General features: G+C 46.5%; 1 protein-coding gene across 21 annotated transcripts in view; it reads left to right on the forward strand.

The window, feature by feature from the left end:
* msi2b (musashi RNA-binding protein 2b) overlaps positions 1–22,050 on the forward strand; it is a 518,162-nt gene that overhangs the window by 343,654 nt on the left and 152,458 nt on the right. For all 21 annotated transcript variants that reach the window (XM_048557145.2, XM_048557146.2, XM_048557147.2 and 18 more), the window contains one exon: positions 882–996. In XM_048557145.2, coding sequence (XP_048413102.1) covers positions 882–996 — 115 coding nt within the window. The remainder of the gene's footprint in view (positions 1–881; positions 997–22,050) is intronic.

A 22,050-nucleotide genomic window follows, 5' to 3' on the forward strand; every position in this document is an offset into this window, starting at 1 on the left:
GTCAGGTTTCTAGGAGAAGCTTAATCCATTACGTTCTTAAACAAACTACAAACTGTAGCCCTAAGAACTCTATTTCTTCAATCAGCCACCTGCTCTGACATTTTTTTTCTTAGAAACATACAAAATAGGGGTAGGAGTAGGCCTTTCAGTATGATCATCGAACTCAGTTCCCTGTTCCCAGTTTCTCCCCTACACCCTCTGATCATTTTAACCCTAAGAGCTGTATTGAATACTTTGAAAATTCCAACATGTTAGCCTCGACTGTGGAAGAGAATTCCGCAGTCTCACCACTCCCTGGCTGAAAAGAAAACTTCACGCTCTCGATCATGAACGGCCTTGCCCTGTCACCTTAGATCATGGCCCAGCTTGTCAACGTCACTCCCAGACCTAATTTGCAGCTCTGGGAGTTGCTGTCACTCACTCTCGGACCTTGGAAGTCCACAAAGAAGTCGAGGGTGCTGGGGCGGGGGGGGGTAGAATTTGCAGGAACATGGCTGCCCAGTGCTCCACAAGATCTCCTTTGAATAAACCTGTGTGACTGTCAAATCTTGAACTCTTGTAACATAGAGAGCCAACCCTCATAGTCAGTGGTACTATTCATAATCTGCTCTTTCTGTTTTATTTTTGCACTACTTTACACGGAAGAGTTGGTTGTAAAACGTGCCTCAATTCGGCCTTCAGGTTGAATTTTTAAATAAATAAATCTTGGAGAATTAGTTTGACACGGTGCCACACCAGCAGACATTTAAGGACAGGTGCTCGGTAAGCCAGGCCTGTTTTGTCTCTGACTGAGTGAGGCCTTTTCTTCTAACACCTGGCTGATTCTGTCTACGTATCTTTTTTTCTCTCTCCCCTCTCCCTGCATTGCCCTCCCTCAACAGGTAGAATGTAAGAAAGCGCAGCCTAAGGAGGTGATGTTCCCACCAGGGACTCGGGGCCGTGCTCGGGGATTACCGTATACAATGGACGCTTTTATGCTGGGAATGGGAATGCTGGGTAAGGCTTTGACACCATTTCTGTTCTGCCATTTTGTGGGGACGGGAGAGGGGAAGGTCTGGGGGTGTCGGTTGATTGTTAGAGGTTTTTCTGAAGAGATTTTAATGGAATTGCTAAGGTGTAACTTGAATGAATAAATCAGCAAAGAGGTTGAACAATTTAATTAATGTAGCTGGAGCGAACGCAGTTGATTAACCTTCGCTGAGTTTCAGAATTAAATTAATCAGATTAATATTTAAGGTTGGAAATTTATTTATTAGGGACAAGGGGAATATTCTCAAGTTTATTAATCTGAATTTATCCTGATTTATTCATTTGTGGGATGTGGGAATCTTTGACAAGGTCTGCGTTTATTTTTCGCTATTTGTTTATTTATTCGGAATTCATGTGACATCAGGTGATAGACCAACAGGTCTAGTTGAAAATTGCAAGCTTTTGGAACAAGGAGCGAGGATCGAAAGCGTGTGATTTCAAATAAACCTGTCGGACCGTAACCTGATGTCGTGTGACTTCTGACTTTGTCCACCCCAGTCCAACACCAGCACCTGCACATCATTTATTGATTGACTTCAGTCACATGTAGGCCAGAATGGCTTGAGTTTGGAGTGGGCCTGATCTGGGTAAAAGATGTCAGTGAACCAGGTGGTTTTAAACAGTGACTGATAATGGTCACAGGGATTTCAGTTCCACATGTTTTTGTTTGTTATTGAGTTCAAATTTCAACACCTGCCATGGTGGGGATTTGAACCTGGATCCCCAGAGCATTATATTGCAGATAGTCTGGATTACTCATCCAGTGACATTGCCACAATACTGTGGCCTCCCACAACCATGTGCCCCTCTGAATCCTTTGGGGGTGTCTGTTCCCAGCACAGGATGACATACCAAGGAGGGGGGTGGTGGAATGTGTTTCCATTGGTGGAAGGATCTAGAATCGGAGGGCACAGGTTGATGGTATTTGGCAGAGGAATCAGTAGAAACAAGAGGGCCCTCTTGTGGCACAGTGGCAATGTCCGTACCCCTGGACTGGGAGACCCAGGTTCAGGTACTCCAGAGGTGTGTGATAAAGTCCCTGAACGGTTTGATTAGAAAAAATTGGTCGAGAAAAGAGGGAAGACTATGCAAGTGGTTAGGGTCTGCAAGATAGTGTGACGGTGGCAGGTTCAACCAAGCCTTTCGAGAAGGAGTTTGATTGTTCTCTGGACAGTAGAATCTGCAGGGTGACAGGGAGTCAGGGGGTTTATCAGGGTCCAGTAACGGGGTGTGGTGTGAAGGTTAATGTGGTCGGGTCAGAGTGAGGGGTTTATGGGCTCAGGTTGTGGGGGAGCCTGGGAGCCCAGGGCAGAATGAGCACTATTTCTGTCCCCACCCCAGCAGGGAGAAGGTGGGAAAATGGCACTGTGTAGGTTACAGGTTTAGAGAGACAGGCCAAGCACACGAGGCTAAATGGCCACCATCTGTGCCTGGAACAATTCTGCCTTTGTAGGTGCAGTTCAGTGAGCAGCAGCTGACCACCCCCCCCCCTCCATGCACAGCCCAATGACCCTGTTGCACGTGTCACTGGAGACAACAGGCAGAGAATGACAACGGGCGGCACAGTGGCTCAGAGTGGTTAGGGCCAGAGGCCCAGGTTTGATTCCACCTTCGGGCTACTGTCTGTGTGGAGTTTGCACATTCTCCCAGAGGGGTGGTGTGGGTTTCCTCCCTTGGTAGAGGGATGCTCAGGGTGGATGTGTTAGCCATGGGGAATGCACTGTTATAGGGATAGGATAGGGCTGGGTCTTGGTGGGATGCTCTTTGGAGGGTCGATGTGGACTGGAGGGGCTGAATGGCCTGCTTCCAAACTGTAGGGATTCTCGTCCCAGCCTCAATGCCCATAAACAACCAGCTTTCAGCTGGGATCCCTGGGTGTTCTTGGATATTGGCAAACGTAGCCCCTTAAATTCTTCATGAAAATGCCCCTTCTAATATCTAGTAATACATAACAACATATCAATGAAGCCATTAATCTCCACAGTGCATAAAGGATTCAGGTTTACAGGCAGGAGCTTTTCCAAGACTTGGCGATGGTGAAACCTTTGTATTCAGCTCATCGACCTTTGTTGATTGAGTCTCCGCTCTGATCTGTGATAAAAGAGGATGTGCCGATCTCCAATGGGAAGTCTGTTGGAACTGCGAGCTTAGATCAGAGATGAGAAGATTTTAGTCATAACCAGTGGTGGTTTGTGTGTGTGTCTGTGTGTCTTGGCAGGGGAGGAGGGTGTGGCGGTGGCAGACGTGATTGCTGTGATCAGGGCGTCACAGAGTCAAAGAACCCAAACATAGACTGAGACTGGGTCTGGGACTGCGACTGCCATAGTGTTAAGGGCTTGGATGGAGAGAATTTTTTTTAAGTGCGCACAAGAGAAGTTTCTGATGCAGTATGTGGGTGTACCTGCTAGAGAAGGTGCAAAACCTGATGTACTTTTGGGAAATAAGGCAGGACAGGTGAACAGGGTGTCAGTGGGGGTGCACTTTGGGGTCAGTGTCTACAATTCTGTTAGTTTCAAAGTTGTGATGGAAAAGGATAGAGCCAATCCAAAAGTTAAAATTTTAAATTGGAGGAAGGAAAATTTTGACGGTATTATTTAAAAACTTGCAAATGGGGGTGGATGCTCACCGGTCGAAAATGGGAAACTTTAAAAAATGAGATAACCAGCGTACAGAGACAGTATGTTCATGTTAGGGTGAAGGGCAAGGCTGGTAGGTGTAGCGAATGCTGGATGACTAGAGATATTGAGGTTTTGGTCACGAATAAGAAGGAAGCATATGCCAGGTTTCGACGGCAGAGATCGAGTGAATCCCTAGAAGTGTATAAAGACAGTAGGAGTATACTCAGGAGGGAAATCAGGAAGGCAACGAGAGGACATGGGATAGCTTTGGCAAATGGGGTTTAGGAGAATCCAAAGGGATTCGACAAATACATTAAGGACAAAAGGGTTACCATTGGAGAGAATAAGGTCCCTTAAATATCAACAAGGCCACATACAATTACAACATTCAAAAGGCATCTGGATGGGTATATATGTAGGAAGGGTTTAGAGGGATATTGTTCAACTGCTGGCAAATGAGACTAGATTCATTTAGGATATCTGGTCGGCATGGATGAGTTGGACCGAAGGGTCTGTTTCAGTGCTGTATATCTCTATGACTTGATGACTCTAACTGACAATGCAGGTAGGTGTTCCAGTCTTCAGTCCTAGAGTGCCATTGACAGTGGGGTGTGGAGGATGGGGTGTTTATTTAGGCCATGCCAGGCTGATATTTTGAATGAAGCATTTTATGAACAAGTTGTGATTTGCCCTTGACTGTGAAAAAAGCAACATTTCAAAACAAAGATTACATTTCATTCCCGCCTCTTTCCCTCTCTTTACACTCAAACCAACCACCCCCAGCATGTTCATTTTCTATTAACATTAATTACAGGATTGGTCCTTTTTCTGCTTGTAACTTTATAATGGTTGATAAATAATTGGGGAAAGCTGGCAGATGCAGTCAAACCTAGAAGGCGCTTTCATTGGCTTCCCAAATGGGCCTTAATTGGATTGAGATGTACAATCAATTCTCCCTAATCAAATCAGGCTTAGAGGCCCGGTAGGCCCGGCCTGTCCAAACTCCTAATGCCTCCATTGCTTTCAAATCATGGACATTTTCTACTGTGCGTGAATCCAACTTACTTCAAAAATGTGCCAGGATTCCCAAGGTATCTGCTCAGTTGTATTTTCTTTGACGCGAATTGAAAAGAAAGTGACAAAGAGCAGGTGGTAGGCATTGTTAGCAGTACCCAAGGCCCCAGTCTGTTATGCTCCCTGAGGCAGATATCCTTGGTTTTAGGGCCTGCACCTGGCTGGAGGACTGGACAGTGAATGCCAGCCCAGAGTTCTCACTGAGGCAGCAGTGACAGCGCTGAACGGGAGAAAGTTGATGGTCAAACTCAAGATTGGGGAATGGGATCCAGGTGGAGATGGTGGAATATGGCCCAACTGCAAGTGAAAGCCCAATTAAGGTCAATCACCTCCAATTTTGGTGTCATTTGCAAACTTATTACCCATACCTCCTAAGTTCACGCCCAAATCATTCACACAAATGATGAAAAGCAGTGAACCCAGCACTGATCCTCGTGGCATGCTGCTGGTCAGAGGTCTCCAGTCTGAAATGCCAACCTTTCCCACCACCCTCTGTCTTCTAACTTCAAGCCAGTTCTGTATCCACATCACTAGTTCTCCCTCTGTTTCATGTGATCTGACCTTGCTAACTGGTCTGCTGTGAGGAATCTTGTCAAGGTGTCTTATGAGGAAAGGGTGGACAGGCCAGGCCCATATTCTCTGGAGTTTAGAGGAGCTGGAGGCGACTTAATTGCGGTATAAATTCTGAGGCAACTTGACCAGATGAATGTCAAATGGATGTTTCCTCTTGTGGAAGAATCTAGAACTAGGGGTCGTAGTTTAAAAATAAAAGGGCACCCTTTTAAATCAGAGACAAGGAAACATATTTTCCCCCAGAGGGCCGTGAGTCTTTGGAATTTCCTTCCTCCAAAGGAACTCTGTGCAGAATCTTCTTTTTAAGGCAGATGTAGATAGCTTCTTGATTACCCAGGGGACAAAGGATTATCAGAGATATGCTGGAATGTAGAGTCGAGGTTAAAATCAGATCAGCTGTGATCTCATTGAATGGCAGAACAGGTTCAAAGGGCCAAGTGTCTACTCTTGTTCCCTCGGTGTATAAGGGAAGCAGCCCCTCTGTCTGTGTGTCACCCCAGCCGCCAAATGACTGGGGTAAGGGGGACGGACCGGAATATATTAATGACCTTTACTATACCCTGCCTTAGCTGAGGGATTGCTGGCTTACTTGGGATCAGTTCATGTATAGAGCCTGTAAGGTGTCAGATGAATGGGATGAGAAAATGTTGCAGCTGTAGTTTAGAGTCATAGTGATTTACAAGCACAAAAGGAGCCTTTCGGCCCGTTGTATCTGTACAGTCAAAAACAATCGCCTATATATTTTCTGGAGAAGGGTCCCAACCTGAAATGTTAGCTTTCCTGCTCCTTTGGTGTTGTTTTTTGCATCCCTTCAGCTCCACACTAAGTTATCTCTGACTCCAGCATCTGCAATTCTTACTGTCAGACCTGTATATTCTATCCCATTTCCAGCATTTAGCCCATGGCCTTGGCATCGCAAGTGCACATCTAAATTCGACTTAAATATTTTGAGAGTTTCTGCCTCGGCCACACTTACAGACAGTGAGTTTCAGATTCGCCCCACCGTCTGGGTGAAAAATATTCCCTCACATCCCCTTCTAAACCTTCTGCCCCTTACCTTAAATTCATGTCCCCAGTCATTGGCCCCTCTTTCAAGGGGAAACGTTCCTTCCTGTCTCCCCATCTTGTAATTTTATTCCTCTCAGTCATGCCCTTTCTCCCCCCCCCTCCCCAAGTCTCTTCTCCTCCAAGGAAAACAATCCAATCTGCCCACTCTCTCTGCATCAACTCTCAAGTCCACGCAACATCCTGGTAAAATTCCTGTGCACCCTCTCCAGTGCTGTCACATCCCTCCTATGATGTGGATTCCAGACCTGCACACAGCTGTGGGCTAGCCAACATTTTGTACAGTTCCAGCGTACTTGCCCTTCAGTTCAACTTCTCGACTAATAAAGGCAAATATCCCGTATTCCTTCTTAACCACTTCGTCCACCTGTCCTGATACCTTCGGGGCAGCTGTATGTGCACACCCAAGGTCCCTCTGATCCTCGATGCTTCCTGGCGTCCTACCATTCATCATGTATTCCCTCTCCTTGTTTGCCCAGCCCGAGCCCATCACCTCACACATCTCCGGATTTCAGTCCTGAGCTTTGTTTGGATCATTTGGGATTAATGTGGCGACATTAAGTTCGTGAACCTCATGTGACGTGGTGGGCATTGAGCACAAAGTGTGAATGGGGGCCTCTCCAAGGCCACACTGAGGGGCGCCATCCTGTCAGAGGCTCTGGATCAAACCCGAGCCTGAGCTGCCCCCTTCAGGTGGATGTAGGAATCCCACAGCACTATTTGGAAGAAGAGCCAGGGATGTTTTCCTGGGTACTTACCACTGGCCAGTATTTATTTCCAAACAGCATCACTGAAAATACAAGTGAAAGCGTGCTGTGTTGGATTCCGGGCACTCTCAGGTGAAAGGTCATTGTGTTAAGTCGGGTAGCTGGGGAGCTAGGGTGGATAAATGAGAAATTATTTATGAATTGATTTTTTTTAAAATAGAAAATGCAGGCTGCTTATTTTGTTACTGAGGAGATTAATTTTGAATGAAAACAGCGTCAACAATTCAAATCCCTCAAAATCCCACCTGAAGCACGAAATAATTCCTCACAATTTGAAACCTTTGTACGACTCAGGCTGTAATATGTTAAACACCCCCATGCCACCTCACCTCACTGAGTCTTTCTCCGTCCCCTCGCATCTTACCTTTTGTAAATTGTATCGACGACATGACCCTTGACCCTTTTCCCTCTCCCGTCTTCTGCTTTGCCGTCAGCACCAACCCAGCCCTTGGCTCCCAAGGACAGGCGGACCCGAGGATCTCCGAGTTCGGCTCTTCCCTGAGTGCGTTTTGCATCAGGGAAGATAATTACTGTGAGATTGACTGTTCTCTGAAAGTACTCGAGCAAGAACAAATCAATGGCTTGATGCCAGAAGAAGGGATGGAGATCAGAAAGGTGGCTAATGGAAGTGGCACAAAGGTCATCGCAAGCCATGATTTGGCTCATGATGAAACATCCGCGTGTTAATGTACTGCTGATCTTTGAGGCCAGTCTGTTCCCTCAGGTCCTGACTCAGACTCACTGGAGTGGAGTCAGGCATTATCGCGACAAATGAACAGGAAAATTGAAGCAATGTTATGTTAGAAATTTTGAGCCTCGCCTCCCTGACCCAAAGAAAATTGTGCAACAAGGAAATGAAAGATGGGGCTGTTGCCATGGTTGCTGTATTGACCTTTCACCCCTTGATGCCACCAGGAGGGAACAAGCTTGTGTCACCGCTTAAAGTGGGGGCACTCACTCTGTGTGGAGCATATTGCTCCACTCAACTAGATCATGGCCGTTCCATTCCCAAACTGTGCTTCCCACATCCCATTTGCTTCACAAAATCTTTATTGATCTCTCATTTTCTCAACGCCCAACACCTGTGGCTTGTTTAAAGTTGCCGATTTCTCCCACCCTCCCTTAGTTCCGGATTCATCTCGGATCTTAAGCGATGGCTGCAGAGAGACGCTCAGCACAGTGGTCCCTTTGAGAGCTCTGGCATGCCAATCAAGGCAAGAGGGTGTGGGTCAACCCTCCTGTGTCGCTGCAATGCTTCGTGTGTCATGCCACACCCCTTACTGAGCCCAACAGGGAGGGCCGATGCTCTTCAATGGCCATCAGGTGCTATAGGAGCGAATATTCTACTCCGTTTGAGGGGGGTCTGCGCTCAGCCTGCCTCCCCTAAATCTCATTGGCATATGGGCTGACCCGTGGCCACTGAACTCTGGGATGTGAGCAACGTCAGTGTTAGTTTCAGAGCCAGAGCCTATAGGTGGGGCCGAAGTGGATTAGGGAAGGGTGGAGGGTCGGGGTGATGAATGGTCAACAGGGAGTGGTGGTTGAAGAAGTAAAGGTAGAAGCTGACTGGCATTCATAAAGTTTCAGTGTTAATGAGGGGGTTACCAGAAGACCATAAGATATGGGAACAGAATTGGGCCATTTGGCCCATCGAGCCATTCGATCACAGACTCCCTACAGCGCTGAAAGAGGCCAATCAATCTATTGAATCTGTACTGACCTTCAGAAGGGTGTCCCACCCAGAGCCCTCCCTTTCCCTGTAACTCTGCATTTCCCATGGCCAATCCACCTAACCTGCACATCTTTGGATTGTGGGAGGAAACCCCTGTGGACAGAGAATGTGCGAACTCCACACGGGCTGATGTGTTTCTGAACCCCATTCTTCTGCTTTCTCCCAGTAACCCTTGAGCCCCAGTACATACTGAGAACAGGTTGTGTGGGCCAGGCTTGGAATTGCTGGGGAACAGGAGATCGAAATGAGGTGTTTAAGGTGGTTGATGGATTTTACTAGGGGACGCAGAGAACTATTTCCTTTGGGGGGGCAGGATGGTGTGTCCGGGGCAAGGGAGAAGAATCTTAAAAACAAAGTGTGTCCCAGTCAGCTGTGAGACCTTGTGCCTAATTTCATTGCAATGGACGTATGGGCTGGAGGTCTAAATTGAAAATTTCAAAGCTGAGACTGATATATTTTTGTGAGAGATGGGTATTAAATGTTTTATGGTTACATTAGCACAGAAGGGGTTATTTGTCCAACTGAGTGCAGGTTGGCTGTCCTTCAGGTCCAAGTCCAATCAAAACTCATTGACCTTCTCCATTTTCACCATCCTTGTAGGCAGTAGAGCCCACCTATTGAGTCATCAAGTTGTGCAGCACTGACGAGACCCTTCAGCCCAACTTCTCCATGCAAACCAGATATCCTAAATTAATCTAGTCCTGTTTGCCAGCATTTGGCCCATATCCCTGTAAATCCTTCCCGATCATATACCCAGCCAGATGCCTTTTAAATGTTGTAATTTAACCCACCTCCACCACTTCCTCTGGCGGCTCGTTCCAGACACGTACCACCCTCTGCGTGAAAATGTTGCCCCTTAAGTCCCTTTTAAATCTCCCCCCCCCCCCCCCCCCCACCCCCTCACTGTAAACCTATGCCCCTCTGGTTTTGTTAGGGTGGGGAAAAGACCTGGCTATTCACTCCCAAACGCTCCATAGAAAAAGTCTTTCCCCACATTCCCCTGCACCTTTTATCCAAAGGCTTAAACCGTTGTAAAAACCGACGAACTGCAGGCGCTGTAAATCAGAAACAAAAACTGAATTTTCTGGAAAAGCTCAGCAGGTCTGGCAGCATCTGTGGAGAGAAATCAAAGATAACGTTTTGGGCCAGGTGACCCTTCCTCAGAACCTTTGTCCCCTTGTTCCAGCACCATCATTTAAAGGGAACAGCTTTTCTTTGTCCATTTTACCTAAATTTATCAGATTTCAGGTTATGGATTCCATGCACATAAGATGAAGTTAACTGAGAGAGTAGCCGTGCCTGAGTGAATGGACTGGTTTGAGGGGCAGAGTGGTGTGCCCATGCTCCTATGTTCCTAAGTGTGCTTGGTATAAACTGCTTAGCTCAGTCTTATCTGGCAGCACTGTCTCAGAGGAAAGGCAAGTCCACTTTGTTAAATTCACATTAGTTCCACAAGGTTCAGTGAGAAGCAGCAAGGAAGCAATTTAAGCAGGGTGTAATTTATCAGGGCTCAGTTGTCACATTTACAGATGTCTCCGCTTTGACAACTCGCTCAGAAAGGTGAGGGATTTTGAATTACAGCTCCGAGCTGGTGGGTTGCCTCTGTGCGTAATAGACATGTAGGATCCAGAAACAGCTTGAAATTACTTTCAGAGGACTGTTAATATCTTAACTGTACAGGGAATGGATGAAGGACAATGATGTGAATCAAGGATAAAGGATGAGTTTCACTATCTGCGTCCTCTTATTAAGTTCACCGTGCTGACTCCATCAGATCCCCTCCTCTCTGAACTGTGCTGGGGTTTTGATGCACAGGCACTAGGCTCTCACCAGGGTCCTCTTGTGTGGCTCTGTAAAATGACGGTCGTCAGGCTGTTGGTTAGTATCTCTCAGAGCCTCGTGCCCTGTGGAAATCATTTTCTAGACTCTTGTGCACCCAACAATGGTGTTCTGTCTTGTATTCCCATTGACGTCACACTGCAAAGGCTGGGGAACGCAATGTTCAGTTGCTTTATAATAGAACAAAGACCTTGGAATTCTGATTTGGAAACAGAAATTGCTGGAGAGACCCAGCAGGCCTGGCAGCATCTGTGGAGAGAAAACAAAGCGAACGTTTTGGGAACAGAAACAAAGTTTCTGGAAAAGATCACCTATCATCATCTGTGAAGGGAGAAAAACAGAGCTAACATTTCAGGTCCAGTGACCTTTCTTCAGAAACCTTTCTCTCTTCTGAAGAAGGGCCACTGACCTTGAAACATTGACTCTTGTTATCCCTCTCCACGGATGCAGCCGCACCGGCTGAATTTCTCCAGCAATTTCTGTTTGTTTCCGAATTTCCGTTACTCGAATGTTTCATAAATTGGGTCTGCCCTCAGTGATGTTCACTGTGCTTTACTGGTTAAGCCTGAGTATGGATTGGGCAGGGGGAGCGGGAGGGGTTTGTTGAAGCAAAAAGTGAACAAAGCAGTAGGAAGAGCTGGAACCATGAGCTGGAAGCGCGGAGCAGACATTTTAATATAGTGTATATAAAAGATGAAAACGAGTGTGATAACCCTGAAATATAAAATGTACAATAGTCCCCTCAGTCAGAATTGCCATGACCTGCAACAGGAGCAAGTGAAAACATTTCCTGCCCCTGTTGATAATATCTTGTTTCCCCGTTGTGTATTATTCTCGCAGTCACCAAGCCTTATCCTTTACAGCCTTAACCTGCTGCACCTTCCCGTTCATCATCGTACCACTACAGACCCCACAGCTATAAAAGTAATTTCAGCCATCCCTGCTGTACGCTCACAGGTCAACAGTCTACATTCAACATATTAAACACTAATAAGAAGAAAGACAATAATATTTCACTTATTAAAGTGTTAGATGTGAATGTCCTTAAATCGCTTTCTTAGCCAGGATAGCTGTAAGGTAGTAGGTTTTTAGTATCCAACTTCTCTTAACATCAAGAAACGCTAGGAAGAGTCATCTTATGCCTTTCCCAGTCTTATGTTAAATCAGATTAATTCTGACTTGTTCATCTTTCTGCTTCTGCAGCATTGCAATTATTGTGTTTTGTTTGTCTGCACCTCTCTCTTATTCATCTATCTTCATTTCTTTTCTCTCCTCCCTCATTTTATCCTTATCTCTCACCTATCTCTTACTGTAATAGGAACAAAGGAAATTGGGAGCAAGAGTAGGCCATTCAGCCCCTCGAGCCTGCTCTGCCATTCAGCCAGATCGCAGCTGTTTATCCACCTCAGCACCACTTTGCTACACTATCCCCGTATCTATTGATGTAGCTAATGTCCCCAAATCTATCAGTTTTGTCTTGCACACACTCAGCAGCTGAGCTTCCACTTTGGAACAGAGAATTCCTGGAGATTCAGGAATTTCCTCTTCATCTCAATTCTAAATGTCCTAGGTCTTATTCTGAGACTGTGGACATCTGGTTTTCCCAATGCCCCACCTGTCTTTTGGGGAGATATGCTTCCAGCATTTAGCCAGTCCAGCCTTGTGAGAAATTTACAAGCTTCAATGAGATCACCTCCCCTCTACTGTAAATAGGAAAGGAGAACAAAACCGTACACAGTACTCCAAGGTGAGGCCCCATTGACGCTCGAAATACGTGCAGCATCTTCACTGCAGGGCCCAAACCCTCTTCCAATAAAAGCTGGTGATATTTGCCTTCCTAGTTACTTGGTGCACCTATCTCCTCCCCTCTCTCGCGTCCTCCCCCCTCTCTCGCGTCCTCCCCTGAACTCTCGCTTGATTTCTATACTCCTTTGAGAACATGTGACAATAAAGCTAATTCTAATTTTTTCCTCTCTCCATGTGTTACCCTGTCTGTTGTTTGCTTCATTTCTTTTCCTCTTGTGCTGTACCCCATTATATCTGCTATGGCACCCGCTGCCCCAGTTATTCCTTTCTAATATTTCCTTATTTCTTTTATTTAATCTCTTTCTGGCTTTTTCAGCCAGCTGGTTCTCCCCTTCTCTCTTCCACTCACACCTTCTTCCTTTAGTGTTTCTTACCTCCTGGGATTAGGTTTGTCGGCCTACCAATTCTCCGCACCCACTGCTTAACATACCCCCATCTCTCAACACACACTATTTTAACAAGTTATTCAGGTGTCTTTTCTCATCACAAGAATTTGATGGAGCTGTATTAACTGGTCTGCTAAAATTAGCACCTCTTCTCATTCGATTATTATCCTCACTAACCCCCTGTTCTCTGGATTGCTTTATGTTTCTGCTTTCTTTTCTAGCTGTCGTCCTGTTCATTCGCTCTTCCCTTTTTTAACCTCCCTTTCCCTTTGCTCCCTGAGGCAAAGTTTAATGTGTTTTCTTTTTCGCTTGCGAGTAAAATCGCAATCAGTTAACAAAACAAAATGATGGCTGATGTTCTTGAACCGGTTGTAAAGTAGCTTCTGTCAGATTCCTCTCTTGCTGTTCTGGTGGTGTTAACAAGTTTCAAATAAATCTCAATTGAAGTGGCCGTGAGATGTGTTTGATATTATCCTGTTGTAAGATCCATGCAATAAGATTGCCAGTAGAAATTTCTCTGCCACTGGTAACAGCTTTAGTTGTGATGTGTGCTTATGGGTCCTGCTTTAAACACTCAAAGACAGCTTCTGCCTAGAGCACTAAAATCATTTTTCAAACACAGCATCCGTCTGACTGCATCAGGCCAGTAACCAATTTCTTTTATTGACCCAAGTTGTCTAAACAACTTGTTAAATCACAGAAAACAAGACCTTGGCAAGGGGATTTGGGCAGTGAAATATAAAGCAGGAGTAAAATTGGATTGTCTAAATAATGTCTTGGATCATTGTTTCCTGTTAACAGAAACTCTAACACACTCATGCTTGGAGACACACTGTCTTGCACGCACTTGTACACAGGGTCCATCGTACATGCTCTCACACACTCTCCCTTGCACACTGTCTCACTCTGTTACTTTCACCCCCTCATATTCTCCCCCTCCTGCTCTCTCCCCAACTCATTTTCTCCACCTCAGTATCCCCCATGCCCTCTACCCCTCGTGCCCTGTCACTTCAATGCTCTCAGATCCTAGCATTACCCCCCCCCCAACACTGTCTCCCCCCTCGCACTGTCTCTCCCCCTCGCGTTCTCTGTCCTCCACACACTGGTTCTCCCCCTCACATTCTCTCTCCCCCCCTCACGCCGTCTCGCTCCCCCCCTCACCGTCCCCCCCCCAGCGCGTTCTCCCCCACACGCACTGTCTCTCCCTCACTCTCTGCCCCTTGTACTCCCACATTCCTGAGGCAGTGATTGTTCTCTCTGCAAGTGGGGACAGTGTGTGTTTCAGGTGGGGACTTGGAGAAGATGATGTTCCAGTGTCCTTCAGCCTGAACTTGGGGTTGATGAGGAAAAACAAGCCATAGGTCTGAGGGGTGGGAAAGGCACAGGACCAAGTGTGGGGTTGTTATAAACAGGGATCAAACAAACAGACCCCAAAGCAGAGGGCACAGAGCAGATAGGCTTTCAGGACTCTGGTGAACAGCGGGTGGAACATTAGAATCCAGATAGACAGAGATGCAGAATAAGAACACCTACAGTAATAAGTAACCTACAGTGAATTTCAGTTAGAAGGTGCCAGATATTTGCTTTGTAAACACAAACAGATTAACAGTGCTGGAAGTTTAATCATCTTAGCCTGGTGTTTCAACATGGAACAGAACGAGCTGTGATCGAGCTGTGAAACTCTATTCCACACTGAACAAGTAAACGGTAATTAAAGGCACAGTGCAGCTAATCTGGTCGATACAGACCTATTTACCCTTATCAATGAACATAGCCTCACAGACCCAGCGCTGTGACAGTGTCAAACTTGGGAAAACAATGCTTAGTTGGCTAAAAAGTGATATCCAGAGAATGCGAAAGGTGCTATCTCAATGTGAGGTTTTGTTCTTGGTCAGTTTGGCACAATGAGGCCTGCAAGCAGGGACCATTAAGATCTGATGTTTGTTGCACATTCGGTGCAGGTGTGATTCAGTCTTTGAGCTTTAATCTTTACACAGTTCATTAAGCTGCCCAGTACAGCCGGAACCTGTTGTCCTCAGACAGCTACAGAACTACCGTCTCTCCACATTTATCCTTCCAATTCTTCGTGAGGTGTGGGCATCACTGGCTGGGGAAGCTCTAATTGCTCGCCCCTAGTTGTCCTGGGGGAGGCGGTACTGAGCTGCTCGCTTAACCCTGGGAATAGGCAGTAAATTCTGGCGCAGACAGCAATGCCCATGTCCTGTAAACGAACAAATAAAAATAGGAGGGAACTTGCAGGTGTCGATATTTCTGCAGATCCTCTGCCCCTGTCCTTCTACTACCTCCCACAGCGGTAGAACATCACTGGTCTGAAAGATGAATTCTGGGCTCGCTGCTATAGGAAGGGTGTTTTGAAACTTGAGAGGGTTCAGAAAAGATTTACAAGGGTGTTGCCGGAGTTGGAGGATTTGAGCTGTAGGGAGAGATTGAATAGGCTGGGGCGGTTTTCCCTGGAACGTCGGAACCTGAGCGGGTGACGTTACAGACATTCATGAGGGGCATCGATAGGGTGAATATCCAAGGTCTTTTTCCCAGGGTAGCGGAGTCCAAAACTAGAGGGCGTAGGTTTAAGGCGAGAAGGGAAAGATTTAAAAGGGACCTAAGGAAGAACATTTTCATGCAGAGGGAATGAGCTGCTGAAGGAAGTGGTGGAGGCTGGTACAATGACAGCATTTAAAAGGATGGGTACATGAACAGGATGGGTTTAGAGGAATATGGGCCAAATGCTAGCAGATGGGACTAGATTAATTTAGGATATCTGGCCGACATGGACGAGTTGGACAGAAGGGTCTGTTTCCATGCTGTGCATCTCTGACTCTGTTGTCCAAGGAGCCTTGATGAATTGCTGCAGTTGTTTCATTTATCCTTAAGCTCAGGTTTTCCCTTCCTCTTTGTTCAAAAGGACAGCAGTTTGCATTTACATAGTGCCTTTGATGCAGTGGAATATTGTTTCACAGGAGCCTGATTGGTGAACATGCAATGTTGGGCCAGTTAAAGAGATGTTAGGACCCAAGCAAAAGCCAATCGTCAAAGTGTTTGGTTTTAAAAGTGTGTTTTATGGAAGGGAAAGTGAGATTTAGGGATTGAAGTCCAGAGTTGGGGGCCTCGCCAGCTAAAGGCATGGCTGCTACTGAGAATCAGCAGATCACAGGAGACCAGAAATGGATATCTTGAAGGGGTGTGTGGATCGGGAAGGAGTGGAGGGCGAAGACCTGGAGGGGTTTGAAAATAAGAGTGAGAATTTTAAAACCAATGTGTGACATTGATCAAACCAGAGGCTGTGTAGGTTGACCACTGCTGATATTTGAAGGGTTGTGATCTCTGATGGCTAGAGGAGGTTGGAGAGGTAAGAGAGGGATTTGAAAACAAGGCTGGGAATTTTCCAATCAAATTGTTGCCAGACCATGCAGCAATGTAGGTCAGCGAGTAATCCTCAGTCTGCTGTTCTAAGGAGGCGTTAGTCTGATTGTGAGGCATAGCTTCCATTAAAATAACTCACCGAGAAACGCACACTTTAATGTGTTAAGTGTTCATCTGCTGAATCTTGCTAACAGCGAGATGTCACCTATCTCCCCTTGCTACTGTCACTGCCGTTGCCTCAGCAGTGCTCCACGTCATGGAACATTTAACACCTGCCTCTCAAAGTTGGACAGATGCCCCTAAGAGGGGGTATTACTTTGTGAAGACCCTGTGAGCAGTGACCCAACAATATCATCAATGCAAGGGATTGGGAGTGAGGCAGCCCATATTTATAAGATGGTCCCAGTCATCTGCTGAGGGGTTTCAGGGAGTAAAAACAAAAACTGCTTTATTGGGAAAAGGGCTTCTTTTTATTCTTTCACAGATGTGGCTGTGGCTGTCAGGTCAGTTGTTTTTTGTGTGACCCTCATTGTTTTTGTACAGATAACTTCCCCAAATGACACGGCAAAATAAAGAGTTGCCCAAATTGCATGTGTGGGTCTGGAGTCACTTTTAGGCCAGGCTGGGTGAGGATAGTAAATCTCTATCTCTGATGGACTGGAGTGAACCAGTTTTTTTTCAAACAACCATTGATGGCAGTTTCACAGTCACCATTATGGAGATTAGCTTTTTTGGATTTTCGTTCCATTGCACAGAATAGCCTGTGATTTGGCTCAGTTGGCTGGGTGGCTGGTTTGTGTTACAGAGTGATGCCAATATCATGAGTTCAGTTCCTGGACTGGCTGCGGTTTATTTTCTCCTCTCTCTTCATCTGAGGTGTGCTGCCCCTTAGGTTAAACTCACCATCTGCCTCTAATGAGAGAGCACTCCTAAGGTCCGGTATGACTTTAGCAAATTTATCATTACCGAGAGTGATAGCTTGGTCCTGGATTTATAACCTAGTGTTATTTCCTGTATTCTCCTCCTCTTAGTTATCCCTTAGGCACATGTGCACACATAAACACACACACACACACACACACACACACACACACACACACACACACACACACACACACACACACACATCTCTGCTTTCAGAGGGAGCCTTTGAGGTGAGCAGCATTGAGGCATTTTAAGTGGAAGATGAATAAACACACAAAGGTATGACAGTTGGGTGATATGGAACATAAATGCCAGCATCAACTTGTTGAATTGAAGAGCCTTTTATTGTACTGTTAATTTCACCTCCTTTTTATGTTAAACCCTAAACAGTTTGGCAAATGTAAGAATTCACAGCCATTTCTCTGGGATGTTGCATTGTATCACATGCTCCCAACCATCTGTGCCTTGGAGGGTTTTACACAAAAAGCAGCAAGTAGAGACGACAAATCCCCACCTCTCATTGAGGGTACAAGCTAAATAACAATGAAGTTTTACCTCCAGGTGACAAAATTCCTAGAATCCCTACAGTGTGAAAACATGTCCATACTGACCCTCAGAGCATCCCACCCAGACCCATCCTCCTAATCTAAGGATAATGGGAACTGCAGATGCTGGAGAATCCTAGATAACAAAGTGTGGAGCTGGATGAACACAGCAGTCCAAGCAGCATCTCAGGAGCACAAAAGCTGACGTTTCAGGCCTAGACCCTTCATCAGAGAGGGGGATGGGGTGAGGGTTCTGGAATAAATAGGGAGAGAGGGGGAGGCGGACCAAAGATGGATAGAGGGGAAGATAGGTGCGGAGGGGAGTATGGGTGGGGAGGTAGGGAGGGGATAGGTCAGTCCGGGGAGAACGGACAGGTCAAGGAGGCGGGCTGAGGTTAGTAGGTAGGAAATGGAGGTGCGGCTTGAGGTGGGAGGAGGGGATAGGTGAGAGGAAGAACAGGTTAGGGAGGCGGGGACAAGCTGGGCTGGTTTTGGGATGCAGTGGAGGAAGGAGAGATTTTGAAGCTTGTGAAGTCGGCATCTTAATCTAGGCATCCCTGAACACTTGGGGTCAATTTAGCATGGCCAATCCACCCAGCCTGCACATCTTTGGACTGTGGGAGGAAACCCATGCAGACACAGAGAGAACGTGCAAACTCCACACTCCTGAGGGTGGAATCGAACCCAGGCGCCCCCCAGTGCTGTTAGGCAGCAGTGCTAACCACTGAGCCACCGTGTCGCCATATCTAATGAAAGTCTGATCTGTTCATTCCCTCGGGCTGTTTTCTTTTGGAGTCAGTCAGTTAGTTTCAGTTAGTGCAACTCGTGGACCTTGTACCTGCTCACAGAAGGCTCCCTGACAAATGTATGTTCATGAAATACTTACACAGAGGCTGGTATCCCATCAGCAAGTCACCCTTTATTCACAAGTGCCATGCCAACACCCCACCCATCCCCTTCCCGTGACCATCTCCAGCCCCAAGTGTAACAGAGTCTGCAGTATCCACATCAATCTGTATAGCCACCTACAGACTCACCCTGAGAGTGGAAGAGATTCATCCTCATCTGCGAGGGACTACCAGTAATTTACACATGGACAGCGCTTGACACTGATCCAGCTATCTCAGAGCGAGCAGAACCTCTGACACTCCTGTAAGTGGTCCCAGCACAGATCCCTGTGGAACACCACTGGTCACAGGTCTCCAATTTGAGAAACACCCTTCCATTACTACCCTCTGTCTCCTGTTGCCCAGCCAGTTTTTTATCCATCCAGCTAGCACACCCTGGACCCTATGTGACTTCACTTTCTCACATCTGACTGGAAAATCCAATACCACCTTCTCTTCTTGGAAATTGTAAAAATAAAAAAGCTACATTTCTCCCTTTACTTCCCATAATGCTTCAAAATCGCTGCTAATGTTGAGAGGCAGTTCCAAGATATTCTGTTGACTCCTACAGCACAGAAGAGGCCCTTTGGCCCATTGATTCTGTTCCTACTAGCTACAATAATTCCACTTCCTAGCAGTTTACTCATTGCCCTGAATGGTACAACAATTATTCAAGTGCTTTCTAAAGGTTTGTGCAGTTTCCCACCTCAACTACCATCAAAGGCAGTGCATCCTCTTGAGCTGTTGTAGAGCGCCAGTTGGGTGTTGGAACTGGATGGTTCTAAGTGAGGTTTGCTAACTCCCTACGACTGTCCTGGAGAGTTTAGGAATTCAAGATTCCTTTGCTGGATGCTCCCGTCATCGAGCGGGGTAGGGGAGTGAGGAGCAGAAATTAAAATCATGGTAGGACTGTTTAAAATCAGAAGTGAAAACAGAAGTTGCTGGAAAAGTTCAGCAGGTCTGGCAGCATCTGTGGAGAGAAAGCAGAGTTAATCTCTTGGGTCCAGTGACCCTTCCTCAGAACTCAAATTCTGTTTCTTCTCTACAGACTCTATCAGACCTAGTTTCCAGAAATTTCTGTTTTTGTTTCTGCCTTCCAGCACCCACCGTCCTTTCGATTTCTGTTTAAAATGAGCATGTTCTTTCAAAAAGGAAGAAGCTACAAAAATCTCATGGATGGTGGCGAACAGAATGGCTGTTTGACTGGCAGGGTGTTCGAAGGATGTTTGCTGAACCCTCCAGGAATATTGTGGCCAGATTGGCATCGATTCTGCTCAATTAATCTGGGGTCTTTATTGGGCTGGCCCAAGAAGGAGAAGTGTTTGCAAAAGCTGCCAGATTCTCTCTTCTAAAACAAAACCCAACAAATTCACCATAAAGTGTGGAGCTGGATGAACACAGCAGGCCGAGCAGCATCTTAGGAGCACGAAAAGATGCTGCTTGACCTGCTGTGTTCATCCAGCTCCACACTTTCTTATCTCGGATTCTCCAGCATCTGCAGTTCCCATTATCTCTCCCCAACACATTCACCAATGCCTTTCAGTTTTGGGCTCTGTGGTACAGGAAGGATACGCCAGTCTTTGAAGCGGGTATGACACAAGTACCCATGAACAATATTGCACATTTCACCGGCTTATTTGTAGGAACTTGGTTTGTCTTCTCTGGAGGGTCGAGATGTTCACAATGAGGAAAAAAAACCATGTGGTAAAATACACGGAACCTGTGACTGAGACGTGGGAGTAGGCCATCCGCCCTATCAAGCCTGTACCAAATAAAATCACGGCCAATGCGGGATTTTGCCCACATTCCTATGTTTCTGCTCACCCCCCAATAATCCTTGACTCCATCGTTCATCAAGAATCTTATCTACCTCTGCCTTTGAAGGATTCAGCGGCTCTGTCTCCAACATTCTCCGGGAAAGAGGTTTTCAGAGACCCACTTCCCACCGAGATGTCTGCCTTCTCTTGGTCTTTTTTGGGAAATGCCCTGAACGTTTGAAATGGCATGCCAAGTCTTAGCCCATCCCACAAAAGGGAACGTTCAGCATCCTCATAGCTCTGGAGAAGCTGGTTCTTCTGGTGGATGAAAGTCCAGACCAGTGACAGAAAACAAACGAAAATTAGGATCAGGACCATAGTCAGGAAATGTTTTCCACAAGGGGAAATCTGTCTAGCAAAAGGCTGTTATCAGTTGAAAAGTTAAAGACTAAAATCTATAGGTGTTTGTGACAGCCATAAAGTCCCTATAAAATTTTACAGCATGGAGAGATGCCCTTTGGTCCATTCTGTCCATGCTGTTCATGAAGCATCCATCTCCTTCAAAATATAGAACATAGAACATTACAGCACACTCCAGGCCCTTTGGCCCTTGATGTTACGCCGACCTGTGAACCAATCTGAAGCCCATCTAACCTACACTATTCCATTATCATCCATATGTTTATCCAATGACCATTTAAATGCCCTTAAACTTGGCGAGTCTACTGCTGTTGCAGGCAGGGCATTCCACGCCCTCACTACTGTCTGAGTAGAGAACCTACCTCTGACATCTGTCCTATATCTATTACCTCTCAATTTAAAACTATGTCCCCTCGTGCTAGCCATCACTATCCGAGGGAAAAGGCTTGTCCCCCAGTCCAGTGTTTATTCAGTCCCACCCCCGACCCCCTAACAACCCCAATGCATCTTTGCAATTGCCTCCTGTTGGAGTAAGAGGCCCCACACCCTCCAACGCCCCGCAGGAGCAAGTGCCCTCATTCTCCCCCCATTCTCCCCCATCTGACTCCTTGTGGGAGCAAGTCACCCCCCCCCCATTGTCCCCCCACCCCCGACTCCCCGCAGGAGCGAGCCCCCCATTCCCCCCCACCCCCCTGACCCTCCGAGGGAGCGAGACCCCATTCTCTTCCCAACCTCACTCCCCACGGGAGCGAGTTCCCTCTCCCACTGTGCAGGTTAGGTGGATTGGTTCATGCTAGATTGCCCATAGTGTCCAGGGGCGCGTAGGTTAGGTGGATTAGTCATGGGAAATGCGGGGTTACAGGAAAAGGGTAAGGGGTGGGACTGGGTGGATGCTCTTCGGAGGGTCACTGTAGACTCAATGGGCCAAATGAGCTGCTTCCACACTCTAGGGATTCTATGACTCCACTGTAATCCTGTTTTCTGGCACTTGGCCCATATCCTTGTGTGTTAGAGCATTTTAAACCCTCACCTAAATACTACCTCAGTGTATGCTGGTTCCTGCCTCTACTGCCCCCTGCAGGCAGTGAGTAACAGATATCCACTACTCTCCAGGTGGAAACATCTCCCCTGTAAACCCTTTATGCCCACTGGTATTTGACCAATGAATTAATTAATTGTTAATTAAGGACGAAGATCAAAGGCCAGGACATGGTGTTGCAGTGCCAATCCTCTAAGAGCAAAGTAGA

This window comes from Stegostoma tigrinum, chromosome 27 (assembly GCF_030684315.1).
Source record: "Stegostoma tigrinum isolate sSteTig4 chromosome 27, sSteTig4.hap1, whole genome shotgun sequence".
NCBI lineage: Eukaryota > Metazoa > Chordata > Chondrichthyes > Orectolobiformes > Stegostomatidae > Stegostoma > Stegostoma tigrinum.